The following is a 23,401-nucleotide window of genomic DNA, read 5'->3' on the forward strand; positions in this document are numbered from 1 at the left end:
TCTACACCACACATAACAAAATTAAACTCTCACATAATTAAGTAGTTTGTGTAATATTACTCTTTGTATAAATGTAGGTGAATATTTCTATAAAATATCTCAATCGAGTATAGAAGATAGAATATGTGTAAATTATGACATGAATGTTTTTTTTTTTTTTTATATTTGTACAAAGAAAGGATGAAATTGCATCACCCATCATGTCATCAAATATTTTCCCCTTTTGATCTCTAAGTTGATCTTTCTAAAATGATGTTTAATATTTAATAATTAAGTAAAAGCAAAAATACTTCTATTTTTTTCCTTTTTACACAATTTATACTATTTTTATCACTTTTTTAAATACAAACATCAATTGAATTCTATATTTTTTATATATGAAAATCTAATAAAATAATTTTCACGTACTGAATTGGTAAAAAAGAATTTAAAATCATGAAAAAAATAATCAATTTTTAAAAAATCATTTTGACTTATTTTAAAAATAGACTAAATTAAATATTTTAAAACACAAATGATTAAACTGAATATATTCTAAAACATAAAGGATTAAAAGTGTATTTTAACCTAATATATATGTAAAAAAATTAATATATAAATAATATTTCTTATGAGTAAGAAAATGTATATCACTATTGAATATAAAAAACAATGTGTGAAAGAAAGAATAATTAGACGAATAAATAATTTTGTTATATATTTTAAGACAACAAAAAAGAATCACAATATAATTTTATATAATAATTTAAATGAATTTTAAATTTTTTTGAAATGACCACTAGCCGCTAGGTATGCCCCTTCCTATGCCCCTGGGTATGGTGTCTTTGGTTCGTTTATGTCTTAAAGAGTGTGAATTTTTTTTGGAAGCATTATGTTCAAAACAAACACACTTAGAAGAATGAAAACGAAGTTACACATTATCTCGTGTTTATGCAGAATGTGTATCAGTAAGCCCCACTCTTTTAACTTGAATGGACATTTTGGCTTTACTCCATATAAAGACTGTCTTCTGGTAAATAAATAGCTTTTAGTGCTTATTAATACTTTCTATTTTGAACTAAAATTAACTCTTTTCCTAAAAAATAATTCAGCCGTATTTTTTTTATAAAAAAAAATAGAACAATAAATGGGTCAATTAAAATTTATAAGTTGAAAAGTTTAGACTATGTTTGTTTCTCAACACGTTGGTAAAAAAGATAACGCACCAATAAAACAAAGATACACCTAATGATTATACACTTGTATAAAAAGAGAGGTGAATTCTAATATGTAGTCTAAAACTCTTTCCAGCAAAATTACCCACCAAAGGTTGATAACCGGAACAAAATTAATTAAAAAAGAAAAAATACTTTGAATTAAATAAAGTAATTTAAAAAAATGTAATAATAAAAATTAAATTAACACTATTTATATTATATCAACACTTTTTAATAAATATAAATTTAGGAAAAGACAATTATATTTCTTTTTAACAACAAGTTAGATACGTTCTTATTTATTTTGAGTTTTCATTCGGCATTAAGTGAGAAAACCGTGCGAAATTAGGGATGTGTTCTTCCAACACCCAAGAGGCAATTTCTGACACTAGATGTGATATATGGCCGTAGATGTAATATAAAATAAATGCAAATTAATTCAAAATTACATTTTCAAAATAATTACTCAACAGGTAATAAGTCATCAATCTTGATTGTCTATTATTTTAATAATATATCATACAGTCTTAACCATTACTTCATTGGTGTACCTCAAAAACAAACTACTTCATATTAGAATTCGCCAAAAAAGACTTATTTCTTCTTTGATTCTTCATTTTTTTTTGTCTTCTTTCTCTCTTGATCTGATAATTTTTTTTTTTTTTGTATTTTTTTGTTTGGAATAGTTTTTTATTGTTCAAGATTTGGCTGAGAAAATGACTTTGAACTGGATTGTAGAACTTGAACTCTTCATTTACCATCCATGAATTGCATGCATCAGGCAACGTTAAGATCTGATTTGATTAACCTGAAAAAAAAAATCTGATTTGATTTGGGACTCAAATTTGGAATTTGGAATGATTTAAGAATTAAGATTTAGCATTTGTGATGAAATTGACAAAATCTGAAAATTCATATTAGAGTATGCGGGATTTTGCCGCAGAAGAACGATGATGGTAGATTGGTAGGTAGGGAGGAGTTGAAGGAAAAAAAAAGGTCTTCCCATCTTATAATATGGCAAAAAAGACATATGACGGTTAAAAGTCACTTTTAATGACGATTACGAACCGTTTTTATAGTCAACATCGTTGAAAATTGACATCATTATCAGCGATTATAACAAAAATCATCATAGAAAAATCAACCTTTAAGCATACATTCTATCAAGGACCCGTATGATATTGCAATGGAAACAAGAAATTCTGTTCCAAAGAGTATAAGCATGCTTTTGCTATGGTTAGAAGCGATTTCTTGTAATATCATATATTATTCTTCTAATCTCTTTTTAAAAGAATAATGTTTTTTTTATCACTTATCCTTTTGTTGCTTGGGCACTACTTGGGCTTTAGCAATCTTCATTAATAATATTTATTCAAGTAGCCTTAAAAAAATATAAAAGCCAAAGTTTAATTGTTCTGCATATCAATCCGTAGTTGATAATAAAGTTAAAAAATAATGGGAGAACAAACATGTGTGACAGAAATAGCTTGATTTTTTCAATAGAAACAATATTGCAAATGAATTGGGAAAGATGGCTGTGAAATGTGTTTGATAGAGCATGAAATGTTTAGGGATAAAGGGATATGTTGAGACAGTAGTTGAAAAGAAGATAGAATTGGACTCCAGCATAAATACAAATATTTTTTTTTTTAAAAAAAATGTTATACTTGACTATTTATTTAAGTGAATTTTTTATATTTTTATTAATTAATAACATTATAACCATGCTAGTAAAAATGAATTATTTTCCTTAACTTCATTCTCATTTTTAGTCTTTTTTTTTGTTTTCGCTTTATTGCTAAAGTTATATCTAATGTTTTGTGAAAGAAATGTAATTTTTTCTTGATTTAACTTTTGTAATGTAGTTATTCAACATCATATTTATTTATTTGACAGATAATTATAAAATTACTAATACAATTTTATAAATACAGTTATAGATATTTTTATAAATAAAAATCATTTTTATTATATTTTCCAATATTACACCGGATATAAGAATAAACCAAAATAATTTTATTTATATAAAACATTTCTTCATTGTGTTTCCATAAGCATGATAAGAAAATAAAAAATATATATTTTTATCTTAAAAGTAAATTTATTTATTACAATGAGAACACAAAAACTCTTTTCATCAAGCCTTTTTAATTAACTTAAAACATTAAATGAAGTATATTTAATACTTTTTACACTGCAGTGGGCCATAACAGACAGTAGACAATTCAATGGTAATAAAAAAATTTAAAAAAAAAGACAGTAGACAATTCATACTAAAGTGTTAATAACTTCATACTACTAATAAACTCAAAAGAATATTGTAATGTATTCCTCGAATTATATTTTCTTATCACTTTCTATATGTTGTTAGTGTAAAAACGTAACATTTTTTTATCAATTAGAAACTATGATAATACAATTTTTTATGTAATTATTGCAAAAATTAATAAATTTATAATACATGAAAATTTCTAATTAGATAATAATGTAAGAAACTTTTATATTTTTAGTATATAGATTATTTTTTCCTTACTAATACTCTTAATACATTTTTTTTCTTTTTCACTTTCAGAATTTTATTTATCCGTACATTTTAAATTCAAGGCAACATTTAACTATTGTTTTTTTTTTCAAATTTGGACTGGGCCTAGGCCATTAGAATTTATTTATAGACTAAAGTTTCTTGTAAAATAAATATTACTTAAAGAAATAAATTGTAAAACATAATTTTAAAAAACTAATACTATTGATTTAAAAATAAACTATTACTATTATAACATTATTTCTTATATGTTATAAAATAATATGTTTATATAATCAATTAAAATTGTAATGTCTTATTGTTGTTAAGAAAAAGTAAAAACCATATTTTATATGTGATAAAAACAATTCAAATAAAAAATTGTAATTTTTAAATAAAAACACAAAAGAAGAAATTGATCAATTAGAAATTATAATAATACAAATTTATATGTAATTATTGTAAAAATTAATAAATTTATAATATACGATAATTTATAATTATATAGCAATGTAAACAACTTTTATATTTTTAGTACATAAATTATTTTTTCCTTATTAATACTCTTAATACTTCTTTGAGTAGTTTTTATTTGATTAGATCCAAAAATTTGTATTAAATTTTACTCATAATTTTATTTTATAATAATAACATTCAAACATAAATTACATCACTTTAAAATTAGTTTTACAAAATCAATTACATTCGAAATTAATTTTATCAACACTCATCTAAACACGTATTTAATCCCTAAACTTAATCACTTACTTTTAGTCTCAGGACTTGACCCCGTACTATTATTTTGGTATGTTAAATACTTTTAAATTTTAAATTAAGTCTCACAATGTATATAAATTATTAACATAATCATATTCTCTTACTTCCATTTCATATTCCTATTATATTTTTACCTTATCATAGTCTCACATTGCATGTAAATTAAGTTTAGTAATTAAAATAATAAATTATTAAGTTCAAAAATTAAATTAAAAAAATAATTTTTATCCACGTGACAATAGATAACATGTGACAATTGTCCAAATCCTTAGCATAAACATTAATGTTAACGATGAGATCAATTAATTATATTTTTTTTACATTTGAGTACTAAATTTGAATTTTCATCTTTCAAAAAATCAATTTACTAGGGTTACAAACTTTCAAGGACAAATATAAGTATTTATCCTTCCACTTATTTATTCCTTTATTTTATTTGTCTTTTTTTTTTTCAAATTTGGACTGGGCATAGCCCATTAGAATTTATTTTTAGACTAAAATTTGTTGTAAAATACATATTAATTGAAGAAATAAATTGTAAATGCACAAAAAAAGAAAGAAACTGTAAAACGTAATTAAAAAAAAAAAAACTAAGGCTATGTGGGACGAGACATTTCATCAAGTTTTTAGTTTTTTTTTATTAGTTGAAAAATTTGTTTAATTATTTGGTAAACAAGTTTTTTTAGTAGACTATGTTCAGAAAAACATTTAAGTTAACTTTTAGTCTTTTTTACTAGCTGAAAAAAATCATATGATTGTTTAGTAAACAAGCCTTTTATAATAGTTTTTCAAGTGGTTTTTAACATTTTTTGAAACGTTACTTGAAGTAATATTTTTTAAAACGTTAGTTTCTAAATTTTTATATTTTTTCCCTTTTATCCTTAATATATTTATAAAATTTCCTACTTTCTTTTTTTAAATAAATAATAGTTTTATTGTTTTTTATAATTGTATACTTTTGAACTACTTTAACCGCTATTTTCACCGAATGTTTATAATTTAATAAGTTAGTTTTTTATATTTTAACTAGTTTTTCAACTTTCAGCTAACTTTTTAATTTCCAACTAGTTTTGCTGAACATAACTTTAGTAGTTTTTTACGATTTTTTGAAATGTTATTTGAAAGATATGTTTGGTAAGACGTTTTAGTTGGCTTCTAATTTTTTTTACTAGCTCAAAAATTTATTTGATTGTTCGATAAATAAGTTTTTTTTAATAACTTTTAGCATTTCTTGAAACACTAGTTAAAATATTTTTTTTTTAAATGTTGACTTCTAATTTTTATATTTTATTTTATTTTTATCCTTAATATATTTATTCATTTTTCCTATTATATTTTTTAAATAAATCATGATTTATTTGTCTGTCATCTTAACTGCTTCAAACACTAATTTTACCAAATATTTATAATTTAGTAAGTTAAATTTTTAGCTTTCAACTTATTTTTTTTTCAAACATGTCTAATATTATTATTTATTATATGCTAGAAAATATTTTTTTATATAATCAATTATGATTGTATTATCATATTGATGTTAACAGAAAATAAAAAATCATATTTTATATGTGATAAAAACAATTCAATTAAGAAATTATAATTTGTAACTACAAAATAAGGAAACAAAATTTTCTCTAGTGAAATTAAATAATTAAATGTTTACAGCAATATAAGTAATCTAAAGATATTTTTTTAACCTTTATCAAGTATATTCAATTACAAAAATCATTTTTAAATATTTACCAAAGATATAAATTAAATATAGATATAGATTATTATTTAAATAACTTTTATAATCCACAGATTCCACACTCAACACAAAGTTCTGTGATGGCACAGATAAAGAAACTAGTGTACAGTTCAAAATAATTTAATGTCAGAATCAGAATCAGAATCCTGACATAAATGGCTATAAACAGAAAGAGGCTGTAGCCACGTTCTCAAAAGCATGCATTTCGTTTCGTTAAGCAAAGCATTGGGTCGGTGGGTAGTGTTTGGGGTTTGATGGATTGAGAAGAGAGAGATAATATTTATAAATGATTCATGATTTTAATTTTTAAGTGATATGAGATTTTGTAATAATCAAGAAGGAAGAATGATTTAGACCTCAAGTTTATAAATATGGTTAAGATCCCAAATTGAATCATTCGCATAGTCCATTAGAATTTATTTTTAGACTAAAATTTGTTGTAAAATACATATTAGTTGAAGAAATAATTTGTAAATGCAAAAATAAAAAGAAATAAATTGTAAAACATAATTTTTTAAAAGTTCAATTTTCATTAAAAAAAATTCTGAACCAAACATAAAAAAATAAATATAGTTTCATTTAGTTTAATTTTAATTTAAAATAAAATTTAAATCAAATCAAGCCAATATTCAGTAGATCCGTTAAATTCAGTTTTTATAGTTTATGTCACTATTAAATTGTTAAACATTTGATAATGTAAAATTTCCAAATAAAAACTCCACATTGTTATAAATATTCTTGTATAATTCTTGCCATACTAAATTTCAAGTTGTTGTCGTATTTATAAATATAATAATCTCACAATAAATTAAACATCTCTTTGCTTTTCCATTAACCTGAATCAAAGAAAGAACCTCAGTTTATAATTTCGTTGAAAACACAGCATAGCATTATTTGTTATTTAACATATATTTAAGTTAAAAATTATTTGTTTTACTTTTATTTATTATTATTAAAAATTGATAGAGAAAAACAGTTATGTAGTGATATTGTAAAATTTTTTATTTAATTATAATTTATTATACATGATAAATTTATTAATTTTTAAAATAATTTAAACGATAATTTATGATTAGAGAATAATGTTAAATTGTTAAACTCAAATTAATATTACTAACTCTTTTTGTAATATAATAATAATAATTTATACTGTTTAACATTATTTTTTTAACAATATTGATATATTTTTAAATATATAAAAATAAAATATGCATTTTAATTATTTTTATTTTTTTAACATATCCATCTTAATTATAAAGTAAAGGAAATGCCGTATATTATTTAATATTTATTATTAATTATCACAACAAAGATCACATATAAAAAAACTTATTATAAAAAAAAGTACATTATAAATCATATACAATAATCATTATAAAATTTAAACAACACTAGTTACATAATGCTAAAAATTTATTATATAATATAATATAATTATAACATCTGGTTCGTTGGATTTGGTTCATTTTTTTACAAGATACCAAAATCAAAATAAATCATAAAAAACATGCGATTTTTTATATTTGTAATTCTTGGTTTAGTTAGTTTTCATTTTTTTATTGGTTTGATAGTGTTGAGTCTTACACATGAAACAAATATGATCGAAAAGGAAAAAATATTATTAAAAATAATTGATTGGGTTTTTTTTTATGAAGATTAATCTTACATAAATATAAAACAAAAATCTTCCACTTGAGCATTTTTTGTTAGTAGACCCAACTGAACCAGAATTCCGAACCGAATTGAAACTAATAAGAATTCCTGTCAGTGATGATTCCCACAGCGAATAGTCTATTGCAGTCTTCATTGTTTTTCTTGTTGCAGCCTTGCAGCTTTACTTCAATCCAACAGCTACATTTCCTTAGTATCATTAATTTATTATTGTTTTAAAATATTCAATAAACTCTTTTTTTCCATCTTATACGTCCCATAGTAGTAGTGTGTAAATTAACTACAGTTCATTTTTTAATCAAATGTTTTTTTTAAAAAATTTACAATTTTTATATTTTCAACAGTATGTAAATAGTTATACACGGATTTGATTTTAAAAAAAATTATACGCTCAGTATAAAATAATTTTATATTATCATTTAATTATAAATTATTATATATAATAAATTTTTTAATTTTTATAATAATTATCTTAAAAATTATATCAATAAATATCAATCCTTTTTAATTGGTTGATAATGTGTTTTTTTAAGAACTTTTTTTATAATTTTTTTTTCAACAAGTTCTTTTGATAAAACTTGTTAAATTGTTTTTAATTATTTCAGTAAAACTTATAATCGATCTTTTAAGATAAACTTTTGTATGATAAGACATGGTTTTGCAAACACTAATGGTGTCACTTACCATCATCATCATTTAACTTTCTATTAATTATAAACACATAATTAATCAATAAAGTGTCGCATATTAAGGACAATAAATAATGATTTCATATTTTAGAGAGATGAAAACCAAAGATTTAATTCTAAAAAAATTACAAATATCAAAATAAAAATTCATTCATTTTATTGTCAACCTAATTTGAAGTTAAAGATAAAAAATGTAGTTTAAAGTCTCCCGGTCACTAATTTTTGGATTTATTATGTTGTTGGTATCTAAACATTTTCATATTTATACTTTGAATCTCTAATCTAAAATTTTACCTGTTGAAGTTTTTGAATTTTGTTTTTGTTATCATTTTTAATTTTTGTTGTTGAATAACAACAATTGATGATATAATAATGATATTGATAATTTAATGACTTATCATGCTATTATCAAAGAGTTTGACAAGAATAATTATATGTAATTTTTTTTTATAAATTATATGTATTTAATCACTTATTTTTTCAGAAAAATTGATGATATTAAACTAATTGAGAGATTGAAAATAAAATTTACATAAAAAATAATACACATTGTTATCCTGTTAGACTCCTTATTTTAACTATTGCACAAATATAGTAGTATGGTAATTTTGTACCTTATATCTTCTCATTTCTTTACTTTATTGAAAGGGATGAAAGTAAATTGAAGGCAATGATGACGAATATTACATGCTGATGTTGCTCTGTGTACTTGTCCCCAAGTCGTGCGTTCTATCTTAATTCTCCAGTTTTTTTTTTTGAGGAGATAAATCTCCAGTTATTTGAGTCAGAAAATGGACAAACGAAATATATATGAATGTTATTAGGGTTTGATGAGATTGGGTCTATATGAAGAAAATTGTTTTTGATGAGACGGTGAATCAAGATATGAACTTCTAAGGAGAGTAATCACATATAGTATTTGATGGTATTTAATTTTGAATATATATGATTATATTTTAAGGATGATAGCTGTAAAAAACAAAAATGAAATATGAATATTATTTTTACACCATTTCTCTCGTTAATTTATATATAACTTAAAAGGTAATTCAAATTTATCAATCTTTTTTACTTATTAAAAAATGATCTTGACTATTTTTATAAAGTATAGAATGATATTCATTTTTTACAAAAGAAAGAGATATTCTAAGAAAAATAATATAATATTATTTTGGTACAGAAACACACGAAAAAAAGTTAAGAAAATGTTTATTAAGATTAAATTAAAACTTAGTATAAGAAAGAAGTAATAGTATATCTTCTTAATATCTCGTAAAGTATATTAAATGAAAAATAAATATATTTAATATTTCAAAATATAAAATATGTAATAAATAAAAATATTTATACGAAGGCATCATAAGACAATTTAAAATTATTCTATGAAAAATGTTATGTTGAAAGATAATGCACCTACTTTGATAATTTATTTGTCTAGTAAGAAATCAATGACCAAGCTAGCGATTTTTTATTTTTATTTTTTTTAAGCAAAGAAGGCAAGCTAGTGCATAAGAATAGTGCAGAAAATCTCAGCTAGGGCTGATACCTTACGAGCTACTCAACAAAGATAGCAGGTCAAGAAATATCAGTAAATTCAGAAAAAAATAACAATAAAAAGGCATGAGGGGACCAAACCAAACTCATGCAACAACCTATATATACTTTGTGTAACCATATCTATAACTGTTGAAATTGAAAGCTAGGAAATGAAATATATTTCTGAATCACACAACTTAAGTTTTTTTTATCCCCATTAATTATTGAAACCCTTTTTTACTTCAAATAATTAAATATGTCCTTTCATATCTTTTAACTTTTAACTAGTTTATAAGCTAGTTTTACTAAATATATTTTATAACTTTTTAAAGGGAGAATTTAGCACTTATAGTAATCCTACTCACCTTAAATAGAATTATTTTTAGTGATCTTTATAAGGAAAACTAAGTCATAAAATTGAAAATTACGTGTAAAACAAATAATATTGTAAAAGCTTTTATATATATATATATATATATATATTAACTCCCTATACTTGTTTCCTGTAAAAAAAATTCTGTCATTTTCATCCTTCTAAAATCTGAAATCACTATTTTTGTCCAAAATTTCATTTTACGATAGATAAATAACATTAATTTTAAGAATCTAGAACAAATTGTAGAAGTGTTACATGCTAACATGCAGATCGCTGGTGGTTAATACCGCTTGAGATGATCATTTGACTGATCTTCTAGTAAACACATGCAATTAACAAGTGACACAAATGATAATAAGGGACAAAAACAATGATTTCTTATATTTTGGGAATGGAATCCAATAATTATTTTTTATAAGAATCAAAATTAAAACTCTCATCTTTTAAAGAGGAAAAACATATTTAGAACCTAATATAAATAAGGATTTGATTTTCATGCATTATCAATGTAATAACTTTTAAATTGTCAACTAATTAGAAATTATTTTAGATATAATTTTTATAATAATTATAATCATAATGATTTCTGATTAAATAATAATATAAATATTCTAATGAAATTTTATAAACATAAAATTTGTTATGTAAAATGTTATCCATTAACATTATTTTTATTATTATTAATATAGGACAATTAATGAAAGTAACTTTGACCACTTTAAATATACTTTAAAACCAATGAAATCTAAATTTAAAAATATAATTTATTTTTTTGATATATGGGGAGGATGGGTGATAACTGATGAACACCCCATCTCTCTCCGAATCTAACCAAAGTAAATTAGATTTTGTTGTGTGAAGAGCCATTCACTGTGTGTGGACGTTTGAAATCAAACAACAAACAAAACGTGTCTTCTTTTCTTTTGTGACCAAATGAAAGTTATCTGAGTGACAGTCCTATGCACTTTTGATATATGACATTTCAAAGCTACTAGAAATGGCTAACAACGGGAGTCCAAAGCATGAGAAGATGCAAAAGAACCTATGCACACAGCTAGCTGTTGCAGTGAGAAGCATTCAATGGAGCTATGGTATTTTCTGGTCACCTTCAACCACTGAAGAAAGGTACAAATTAAAGACACACACTAACAAATCTTGGTGTTTTGTTTTGTTTTCCAAGAAATTGCTACCAACATATCTCTTTTCTCTAAGCTTCACTTCTTCTTGGTTAACTCTTGACTGCCAAGTTTGGATAATTGAAAAATTAAAATGGAGCTAAGCAAGAGAAAGATGTGAATGGTATGAAGGTTTTATGTCAATATGTGGATGAGGAACAAGTGTCAAGCACATGTATGTCACATTGTTCCAGCTTAATTAGTAGTCTCAAACACGAGTCGAGTATATATAACTACATTAAGTCCTTGAAGAAAGGAGTTTTATCATCTGTAATAATCCTACCTGATTCAAGTAGAATCTATCTACCTGACTCGAACAAAATTGTCTCTAAAAGATTCTATACTCTCCAAAACATAGGGCATTGCTACTTAAGATACCATATGTTATGTTTATGTGTGACAGGGTATTGGAATGGAGGGAAGGCTACTACAATGGAGACATTAAAACAAGAAAGACAGTGCAAGCCACGGAATTGGAAATAAAGGCTGATAAAATAGGCCTGCAGAGGAGTGAGCAACTGAAGGAACTGTACAAGTTTCTTCTTGCAGGTGAAGCTGATCATCCACAAACTAAAAGGCCTTCTGTTGCATTAGCTCCAGAGGACCTCTCAGATTTGGAGTGGTATTACTTGGTTTGCATGTCCTTTGTTTTCAATCACAACCAAAGGTACCATATAGTTATATACCACACTCTCAAGTCTCATCTGGTTAATTTCTTTTAAGGGAGTTCTTTGTTAAAGTTTTTTTATAGGCAAATGATAATTGTTAGTTTTTTTTTTTAAAAAAAAAGTTAATACTTTTTGTGGCTTTTTTTTTTTTCTTTTTAGATTTTGTTTTGTTTGTTTCACCATGGAAGATTTTTCTATGTAGTTTGCCTGGAAGAGCACTAGAAATTGGTGACACAGTCTGGTTATGCAATGCTCAACATGCGGATAGTAAAGTTTTCTCTCGTTCTTTGCTAGCAAAGGTTAGATTTTACCCATAAACATTAGTAATGTGTCCCACCTGTATCTGAAAATGGATCTCACAACAGCTGTATTTTTGGTGTATCTGTATAATTATTTTAGGCAAAATTTCACTTATATTCCCTTAGGTCTTTCTAGATGACACTCATGCTCCTCTAGGTTTTTTAAAAAATACTCACCTCCTCTATATCATATAAAAAAGTGTCACTTTATTAAATACATAAGAGCAGAGAGTATTTGGTTTAAAAATTAGGGGTGACAGATTTTCATCAATTAATTAGTTCACTCAAAACATACTATTTTTGGATAAACATGCAAATTTAATATTATAAATTAATTTAATTGAAATTGAATTTAAAGTAAAATGATTTTTATTTGTTTATTTTAACTCGAAATAAATTTAATAAAACTTACTATTAAATTTCTAACTCCATTTAAAAGTCATATTTTTTTTTTTCACATTTAGGACCATTTTACTTAAGATTAAAAAAGAAGTGATTCTGGTATAAAATAATTTAATTAGTGGTTGTTTTTAGAGATTCTAAAAACAGCATAAGTTAATTCATGTTTATTTACAATTGGAAAAACCACTTTTTTTAAGAAATAATTAATTGATTTTATGAGAAATTACTTTAAATAGATTCTTATTAAATTAGATTTATAATTCTTTTTAACTTCTATTTATTTTAAAAAACTGCGATGACAAGCACATAACAAACCAAAAAAAGTTATTATTTTTTAAGAAGAATTTATTCTTTGATGAAAAAAAACTTAATCAAATGGACCATTAACCAAACGTACATTAAAAACAAAATTAATTTTAATTTGTTGCAATAAAAAATGTTTTCTTTTCTTTCTTTTGTAAAATCACATTTATGACTTTCCGACGTGGATTTAATCTCACTCTTAATTACCATACCGGGCATTTATGACTTTCGTAAAATCTCACTCTTTTGTTTTATTTAATTTATATTACTACATCCTTGCTATTTTTTTTTGAAAAAAATATATTTTATCTATGCTTGGTATGATAATAATAATCAGCCCATATCGATTACCCATGCATCATATATATAACATGATGTAGTTGCATGATTTTGTTAAGAGCTACTTACGGAAAACTATTTTTTTTTTTTTTTTATATATCTTTGACTTTAACAACTTTTTCATCTGGACATGGACGTCAATTGCTGTACCCAGAGTGCGACAATTCAGGTATGGCATTCTCCGTAGAGATTAAAAATTTGTTGTACAACCCTTTTGTATGTTAAGGCTATACTTTATTGATCCCTAGATATAATATGCAAACCATGGTTTTAATTGTAAAATGAAACCTTACATTACTATTTTCTAAAATGAAAATACGCTAAAATAATAAACTAATGAGTTACACATAGACCATCACTATCGGTGTAAATTTTTTACATAATCAATTAATTTAAAATCATCTTTAATATGTCTTGCAACATAATTATTATAAAACTCAATCAACCTATTATATATAATTGCTTATGATTGAATAATAATGTGAAAGACGCTTATGAATATATTATTTATTTCAAATTAGTTATTTGTAAAAATAAATTCTCAAAACTAAGTTCTTGAATGCAAGGACTATGTAATGTCAACACCAAATTAATTATAATGCTACTTCGTTAGAATCTCATGTGACTCCAACATAGATATTAACATTGATATTGTGTGTCAAACCTGTTTTCCAGACCGTGGTGTGTTTTCCCTATCAGAAAGGCGTTATTGAGATAGGCACAACTGAACTGGTAAAATTTATGTTCTTCTTCCAAAAGCTATAGTTTCATTATCATTTCAATGTTCAATCTATATGAAGCTACGCAACACTTACTTTGTGATAATAGGAGATATAAGGTTGACTTAATGATTGAAAAAACATGAATTGAGAAAGGAGGGAAAGAAGTCATGGAATGAAGTTTCCTCCCAGTGATATTCTTAACAAAACTAATAAACTAAGATTGACCATTAAAAAAAACTGTAATATTAGTAAACATCAATACTCATTGTTATTCATAGGTTGCTGAGGATCCTAGTCTCATTCAACATGTCAAGGCTTGCTTCTTAGAAATCTCAAAGCCTACATGCTCTGATAAATCTTCCTCTATCCTTGATAAGCCACATGATGACAAATATCCAACATGCACCAAGGGTGACCAAAGGGTGTTAGATACAATGGCTTTAGAGAACCCATGTTCTCTTGAAGAAAAAATCAAATTTGATCATGAACCCATCAATGAATTACAAGATGATAACAATGAAGGTTCTAATGGTTGTGAGCACCATTTCCCCATGGATGGATCCATGATTGAAGGTATCAATGGTGTGCCATCTCAAGTGCATTTTGTGAATGATGATGCCTTGGTCATTGGTGCTCCTGATTCCCTTAGTTCTTGTGATTGTATGTCTGAAGCTTCTGAGAATCAAGGCAAGGATTCCAAGAATGTAGGCCAAACTCAACTTATGGAACTTCAAGATTGCCATAAACCAAAGAGAAGCTCCTTGGATGTGGGAGCTGATGAGGACTTGTGCTACATAAGAACACTTTGTGCTATTTTGGGGAACTCATCAACTTTTAAGCCAAACCCTTATGCTGGTAACTCAAATTGCAAATCTAGTTTTGCAAAATGGAAGAAAGGGAGAGTTTCTGAAAGGAAGAGGCCAAAATTGCACCAAAGCATGTTAAAGAAGACTTTGTTTAAGGTCCCCTTTATGCACAGAAGTTACTCTTCTCTCAAGTCACAAAAAGGGAATGACAGAATGGAGTGGACTAGTAAATTGGAAAATGATGATCATGGTTTAATAGGGAAAGCATTCTCTGATAAGAAAAGAGAAATTAAAAACTTTCAAGTTGTCAAATCGATGGTTCCATCTTCTATAAGTGAGGTATTTACTTGTCATGTGCTAAAACTGATGTTATCATTAGATAGTGAATATTATTTCAATGAGTTCACTTTGGTGAGTTGGTTTAAACTTATTTTTTCAAAAAAAAATATTTATTTTAATAAAAAAATCAGTTTTATGTTTTTCTGATGTATTTATTTAAATTACTTCTGCTTAAAAAAATGATTTTCTGATTATTTTAAAAAGTAAATCCTATTTGTTTATTAAATAAGTGTTTTTTTAAAAGACGTTTACTTTAAAATTACATACTTTAAGTTTAAAGAAACTGACACTTTATAAATGTTGCCATGCAGGTGGAGAAGATTTCAATTCTTGGGGACACAATTAAGTACTTGAAAAAGCTTGAGACAAGAGTGGAAGAGCTAGAATCATACATGGAAGTTACAGGTCCTGAAGCAAGAAAGAGGAGTAAATGCCCTGATGTTCTAGAGCAGATGTCAGATAACTATGGCACCAGAAAGATTTGCATGGGAATGAAGCCTTGGATGAACAAGAGGAAGGCTTGTGGTATTGATGAGATAGACACAGAGCTAGAAAGAATTACTTCTGAAGAAGCAAAAGCTTTGGATGTGAAAGTCAATGTGAAGGATCAGGAGGTTCTGATTGAGATGAAATGTCCTTACAGGAAATACATACTGTATGATATCATGGATACCATTAACAACCTACATTTAGATGCTCAGACAGTTGAATCTTCAACAAGTGATGGTGTTCTCACATTGACACTTAAATCTAAGGTTTGTCATTCTAATTTTTCATCATTGTAATGATGTTTTTGATTTATGACCTTCTATATATCATAGACAAACCAGTTTTGATGGGGGCATTGAAATCATTTGTTACATAAGCCTAGCTGATGAGAAGAGAAAGTTAATTTTGGGCTAGAACATTATTCAAATATTAGATTATTTCTTAGGCATCTACAGTATAAAAAAAATTTATACTCTCAATCAATCAAGAATTATGTTAGGGATGATTTTTGAAGTAATTATAATAAAAATCAATAAAATTCTTTCCATTATCGATGTATGTACTATTTAATTTTAAAATATTCTAGCCCATAGCAGTGAGCTATTTGGAGTAATTATAGAGAGTCTTACTTGGAAGTCACTTTTTATAATACTAATCGATTTCTTTTAATCATTAGAAAAGTTTGAACTCTAAAAGAACTTTTTTCTTTTTCTCAGTTTCGAGGAGCAGCAACAGCACCAATGAGGATGATCAAAGAAGCGCTGTGGAAAGTATCTGGAAATATTTGACATGGCTATATGGATTTCACAGGATAGTAGTAGTAATAGTAAATACTTATGATTAAACAACTTTAACAAAATATGTATGTCTTATTGTATGAACCTAGATTTTGGCTATTGTGCTTAAGTATTGACTTGTTAGAGTTACCAGAGCTCCATTCTGTAATTTAATTTCGTGCTATTGTAAATCACTTCAATCAATATGTTAGCATGCATTTGCATGATTCTGTTTGTTGTTACTGCCAGCGGTATTGAACCCTGTTTCTACCAGAATTTTGAAAATAGATGCAAATCACACCTAATTGATGAGGTCAAATGTGGTAGAGTTCAAAGAATGAGAACTACAACGGAAATGTTCCATATTAAAATGATGGAAGATAATTTTTCCATCTCAAATATAATTTTTTTAATTATTTTTATTTTATTTAATGTTATTATCTCAAAAATATTTTTTAATTTAAATTGATACAATTAAATATGATTAATTAACATTTTTAATTAGCGTGAATATTTTTTTTCCTTATATTTGAGATTCTCTCTCTCAACAGCTTATTTGAGGGAAAACAATAACATGTAAATGCTCTCTCTGAACAACTTATTTGAGATTAATAAATAAAAAAAACTACTCTTAACACGTTGCATTTAAGAAAGTGAAGTGTCAATGTAAGGTTTCCATGTGATCAAGATGGTGATTGAAAATCTTTCTATAGATTTTAATTACATCCTTGTGATGTTTTTAGGAAAAAAAGAAGAAAGTTTAGATTTCCAATTTGGAACACTTTCCTAGTTTGCCCGAGGAATGTGTCTGTCTACCGTATAAATATTTGTTTATAATATTAATAAAAAAAATACTATACAAACATCTTAGTAGAGAGATGCACATTAATTTAAAGAAGATAAACAAAATTATCGTTTATTTGATCCATTTGGTGCGGGTTTGCTTTCTCATTGTGAATTATTACTTAATAATTCTTTATAGTGGCACCAATTTGTTTATTTATAAGATATTGCTCTATTCCTGGGATGCAATCTTTAAGTATTATTTAACGTGCAAATTATGTTTATATATTTTTTTTGAAACTTCCTAATCAATGAAGATAAAAGCCTTGCTCAACCAATTTAATTTGCGTGCCACCTCTACTTTTAATGCTATAGTTTTTTTTTTTAAAAAATGTTTGTATCTAAACCATTGATTATATACTTATACTTTGGTCTACTCTTTGGTCTCATCCTATGCATACTTTCTGGATCCTTTTATAACCATATATATATTTTTCTATTTTTTCAACCACAAAAAATGTAGGTAGCGAAGGCATATCTCAACGAGGGCCAACCTTTTGGGAATTGAAGTGGATTGGCTAATCATAAATTCACAACTAAGATTTCTGTTTATGATAAAATTATTGATTATCAATTATGTATTTGTTTTATTTGCACAGTTGACTATATCATAAATAAACAAGTATTTTTTCCCTAAAAAAAATCTGAAATTATTTATTTAGAATAGCGTAATGTGACCAACTGCCAAAATAATGAATTAATCATTGTGATGACACTTCCCGTGAAGACACAAACTAATGGAGAAAATTTTAAAAAGAACAATTGTTGAAAAGAAGCAAATAAATTAAACACTGTAGGTTCCATCATAATATTGTGTGATGCTCAAGGGAAGAGACTGAGATAATTATATCAAATGTATGATTAATCAGGGAGGTGAAGCATGTGATATGACTAGCTAGCAGGTAATGCCCATACAAATCAAAATTAATGTAATCCTAGTCTTGTAAGCATCCCATCACGAGAAAAAAAAAATTATCAGGAAAAGGACAAGTTATCTAAGCATATCAAAAGTTAATATTTTTATTTAAGATTTTGTTAAAAGAAATTAGTTTACTGTTTATTAAAAACAGATATTTTGTTTGACTTGGTCATTTAAATTAGGTCTCTTCTTATCATTTAACTTAGTCTTAAAAGATCTATAAAGCATGACTTGTTAAATTATTTATTTATTTTAATTTTATGAGTCTTATACTCTCATAAATTTAAATATTTTATATAAAAATTCATTCTGATGTTAAGATTATTAAAATATGTGTTTAATTTAATTTTGTATATATACACACTCATTCCACATTAAGATTTTATGTAGAAATTTCGACATAATATTAAAATTCAAAAGAAGGTAACAACCCATATTGATAAAAAAACAAAAAAGATAAATATAAAAAAATACATCTAAAAATAGTGATTATTTTCGTCATTTATCCTTCATTAAAAAAATTAATTTATTAATTTATTTTTTAAATTTGATTCAATTTGATCTTTTTAAAACCGTGATCATTTTTTTTTATTGTTTTTGAGATATGAATTTGAATCATTTTTATTAATTTAATATATAAAACTTGACCCATTAAATATAATTACATGAAAACTATGAAATTCATTAATGTTTGAACAAAAAATGATCATAAATATGGTGAAAAAAAGGTCTAATGAACAATTAAAAAATCTTATATTGAATTTTCAATTTTTTTGTTGCTCATTAAATTTGTCTTTCATGCAATTTTATCATACTAATTTTCTTTTTTGGTTCAAACATATCTTGAGTTCCATCCTTTTCATATAGGTGAATCTATGAGATGAATTTCAACATTTCGAATCAATAAAAAAAAGATTCCAAATCGTGTTTCAAAATATTAAAATAAAATTTCATAAGGAACAAATTGATTCAAATTTAAACGATATAAGGCATTTTTTTGAAAGATAAATGTCATTTTTTTTTTGAAGAAAAGATAAAATTTATTTTAGAAACAAGATAAAGAAACAAAAGTACAATTTATCTGAACTAAATAGATAAAGTGAAGGATAAAAAGGGATTATGTGACTTCATTGTATACTAAAATCCATTAAGATCTAATAGGGAGACTTTGAAATATTTTCATTGCATATTTAAGGCTATTGTAAAATGAAAAATTAAATACATTAAAATTTATATTAAATCATAAGTGTTTTCAATATGGAATTAGCATGGATTAAACTAAATTTGTATTTAAAAAAATAGAATTATACTATCTAAAAAAAATCAAATGAATCAAACTCAATCACTCTATATTCACGTACACTTTGATTTGTCTTTATTTGTCCAATATGAGACGTTATAATTATCTGATAAGATTCAATTATAAGGTAGAGACTTGAGTCTCATATTGAAAATATGAAATTTGAATGAGATTTATAAAATTTTGAACTCTTCAAATACTAATTAGTTTTTATAGTGTGATTCTTCTAATATTCTTGGAGCTTCATTGGACATTGGTGAAACTCAAGAAAAATTATCTATGCATGCAAAGGAAGGGTATTTTGTTCATTTCATGCGTCTAAAAACTAACACTAGTAGACGTACTATTTGCTAGTGGAAACTAACTTAAAATTAAAATCTAGATAGACAGGTAAATAGGGTCCCTTATTTCTAATTAGTACCAGTTTTCTATAAAATCGAGGCGATTTTAAAATCCTACCAAGTACCAACCATTCTTATTGTTTGCTCAATAAATGCTATGCACAACAAACAAAAGAACAATAAGAATTAAGAACAGAACACATTATTTGAAAACCAGCAAAGTCTTTCTGTCTGTTTATTTTATATACCAGTTTCAAGAGCACCATAAATATTGTTAGGTCACAGGAACCATAAATTATTATGTAATGATTTTATTTTCAGTTTTTCACTTTTGTAACCATTTACAGATTAGACTTAATCCCAGCAAAATCCTTAACTGTGTACCCCACTTTTTCAAACCTTCCTCTTTGATTGTTCTCTCTGAATTTCAAGTATTCTGAGCACACAAATGGATTGTACAGCCTCTTGTTTCCATCTCCAACAACTTCATCAGGTGCCAACACCACCTTCTCATCCTCAAAGCACCAAAAGAAAGCCAAGGAGAACCTGCTCACAGACTGCTTCAAAACAACTCTATGTTCAGAAGACCTTAATTTATCATTGCTCCAAGCTTGCATCATGTCCCCTATGTTCACCACTAGGGTACCCTCAGAAGGGCTTATGTCTATCCACTTTCCTTCATGTGATCTCACTTGAAGCCCTCCTATTTCATCTTGATATAAGATAGTGATACAACTCATGTCAGTGTGCATTCCAAGCCCCTCAACTTGGTCCTCAAAACTTTCTGGAGCAGAATAGTTGTTTATCCTCAAGTAACCATGGCACTTGTTGAATTCAGAATCATAGAACAGCTTCTCAAATCCATCCTCTAAGCTCATCAATACAAGCTTTAGAATCCTCTCTGACAAATCAACCATCTTACTACAATATTCTTGCAGTGTCTCACTATTCAAAACATAGAAAGAACTAAGATTATTCTTGCAGAAGGATATAATAGGCATCATAGAATAACATAGCAATGTGATCATTATCTACGAAGCACGGACTCTGAAATACGAACACTTCGATATAGTTAATGTCTAAAATATAGGACACAGAGACACTGCATACACACACAAATAGAGAGATCCTAATTAAATGAAATATAAATAACATATAACAAAATATCTAAATTGATGGTATATTAATCTTTTTAAACCAACCTTCTATGGTTTTTAAGTGTATTAATTGTGTAAAGGTGTCGGCTTAAGTGTTCAAGCCAACAAAATAATAATTTTTGGATCAAATACCTAATAAGAAGTGTTGGAAATGTGTCCAACACGGCGGCACTTCGAACAAGAGAGGTGTATGTGCTCCATAGATTATTATACACTACCTGAATTTGGAAGTCTGTTTGTCAAAGAGGATGTCTTCAGAACTCTTAGCAGAAGCATAGAAGTTTGGTCCATTAATTCTGAGGCTCTCAAAGAATGGAGAAGCAATGAAGTGAGGGGTGTAAGACTTTATAGAGGAGAAAGGACCAAGTTTAAGTTTAGCCTCAGAAGGGAGGCTGAAAAGGTATTTGGATAAGTAGTGGATCTGGCTGCAAAGATCTTTGGAGATTCCATGATTGATTATGTGGAAAAATCCCCAATCTTTGCAGGCTTTAGAGAGAGAGGTTAGAGAAGATGGCTGTAATGGCTGAGAAATGTCCAAAATAGGAAGCTCAACAACATATTCAGACATAGACATTATGTCTAAGATGTGAAGAAGAGATATGGTTATGGTATGCTGCTACCAAAGTCTTGGGATATTTAATATACAAAAAGTTTGGTAAGAAGCTTTAAATCAGAAGACAGGTATAAGACAGAGTATAGATAAGACAAGTCTATTATTTTTTATCAATCAAGTGGAGAAGTGCCAACAAAGATATGGAGGATAAAGCTAAAGCAAAACTAACTTGTTGGTGCTTTGCGTAGAGTCATTAAGAATTAGGATATAGAAAATAGTAAATAGTTTATGCAGAGTGATAGTACAAGGCTTTTATATTATTATTTAATTACAAATTGTGACGTATGTTAAATTTATTAATTTTTTTTAATAACCACGTTAAAAGTTGTATTTTATTATAATTTCTGATTAGTCAACTGTGTAAAAGTTTTTACACCCACAATACATAGAAATTAAATCTTATAAAAAAAAATGATTGTGGGAAATTAATGATTGGCCTAAACTGAATTGTAATCGGCTAACATGTGTCTATGACCATGACTTATTGAAAAGGCTATCAATAAAAGGCTATGTACAAAGCTACCAATTCTGTCGCTAAAAGTGGATACACTTTTTCTCACCCTCTTATGAAAGAGTTACTTCATTAGTTAACACAAGATGGGTATAATTCTGATATAAATAAGAGGGAGAAAGTGATGAGAGAGTTTTTTTTTTATCAGATATTTGTGTGAAATATTCATTGTAAAAAACAATTATTAATCTACATCCAAATTATAAATACTCACTAAAAATAAGTATTTTTTTAATATGATTTATTTCGTATTTTAGGTCAAAATTTAAATCTTGAATCATTTGACAAAAAATACAAACTATTATTATTTATGTCAACCAATGTTGGTAGTAAACACTAACATAAAATGAAGATGTTGAAAATACTTTTTCAATATTTTTTTGTTCCCACTTCCTAATTATAATATGCTTCCAGAGTCAGAAAGACAGGCTGGTAAGCAAGCATCTGAACCACGATGAGTTTGTATATTCCGTTATGCATGGATGGAACACTCTTTTTCTTCCGTGAAAAGATTTGACTTAATACTTGGTCAAAATATGCATCTAGATGCTTTGAGCAAAAGAAAAACATATTAACAAAGGACAAACCATATAGACACTTTTAGCGGCTCCCCATTTGTCAAATTCAGATATATGAATACAAAATAATGTGTTCACAAGATCATCATGCACATGTCATGGCCTGAGGGACTATTAATTAACAATTATTTTGGTATTGTGCAAAATGAAAAATATTTGTGCCAAAACATCCGTGAAGTGTGTACTGAGGGAATTAATGTATCAAAATATTCATGCATTGCATGAGGTTTTAATTAATGTTTAATTCATTGATTCCAAGCCCATATTCTATATACATGGAAGCATAGACACTAATAAAATGATGCATA

General features: G+C 26.2%; 2 protein-coding genes across 2 annotated transcripts; one reads left to right on the top strand and one right to left on the bottom strand.

Annotated features, from left to right (window-relative positions):
- The first annotated feature begins 11,340 nt into the window (after positions 1–11,340).
- LOC114405745 (transcription factor EGL1-like) lies at positions 11,341–17,067 on the top strand. Its single transcript, XM_028368227.1, has 8 exons — positions 11,341–11,638; positions 12,092–12,355; positions 12,559–12,655; positions 13,854–13,868; positions 14,375–14,431; positions 14,700–15,566; positions 15,878–16,321; positions 16,772–17,067. The coding sequence occupies exons 1-8, from the start codon at positions 11,511–11,513 to the stop codon at positions 16,841–16,843; spliced, it is 1,944 nt and encodes a 647-aa protein (XP_028224028.1). The 5' UTR covers positions 11,341–11,510; the 3' UTR covers positions 16,844–17,067.
- Positions 17,068–20,420: 3,353 nt separating this feature from the next.
- LOC114405746 (gibberellin 20-oxidase-like protein) lies at positions 20,421–22,058 on the bottom strand. The gene is made up of 2 exons (XM_028368228.1): positions 21,610–22,058; positions 20,421–21,179 (listed from the first exon to the last, which is right to left on the bottom strand). The coding sequence occupies exons 1-2, from the start codon at positions 21,963–21,965 to the stop codon at positions 20,576–20,578; spliced, it is 960 nt and encodes a 319-aa protein (XP_028224029.1). The 5' UTR covers positions 21,966–22,058; the 3' UTR covers positions 20,421–20,575.
- Positions 22,059–23,401: the final 1,343 nt, after the last annotated feature.

The sequence above is a fragment of the Glycine soja genome, chromosome 3 (assembly GCF_004193775.1).
Source record: "Glycine soja cultivar W05 chromosome 3, ASM419377v2, whole genome shotgun sequence".
In the NCBI taxonomy this organism is placed as follows: domain Eukaryota; kingdom Viridiplantae; phylum Streptophyta; class Magnoliopsida; order Fabales; family Fabaceae; genus Glycine; species Glycine soja.

Excerpts from the sequence above, each read along its gene's own strand:
- LOC114405746 (XM_028368228.1), bottom strand. The coding sequence starts at position 21,965 with ATGTCTATGTCTGAATATGTTGTTGAGCTTCCTATTTTGGACATTTCT. Across the intron at positions 21,180-21,609 it reads AAACAGACTTCCAAATTCAG|TGAGACACTGCAAGAATATT; the intron begins GTAGTGTATAAT and ends TGTTTTGAATAG.
- LOC114405745 (XM_028368227.1), top strand. The coding sequence starts at position 11,511 with ATGGCTAACAACGGGAGTCCAAAGCATGAGAAGATGCAAAAGAACCTA. Across the intron at positions 12,356-12,558 it reads GTTTTCAATCACAACCAAAG|TTTGCCTGGAAGAGCACTAG; the intron begins GTACCATATAGT and ends TTTTCTATGTAG. Across the intron at positions 16,322-16,771 it reads CATTGACACTTAAATCTAAG|TTTCGAGGAGCAGCAACAGC; the intron begins GTTTGTCATTCT and ends TCTTTTTCTCAG.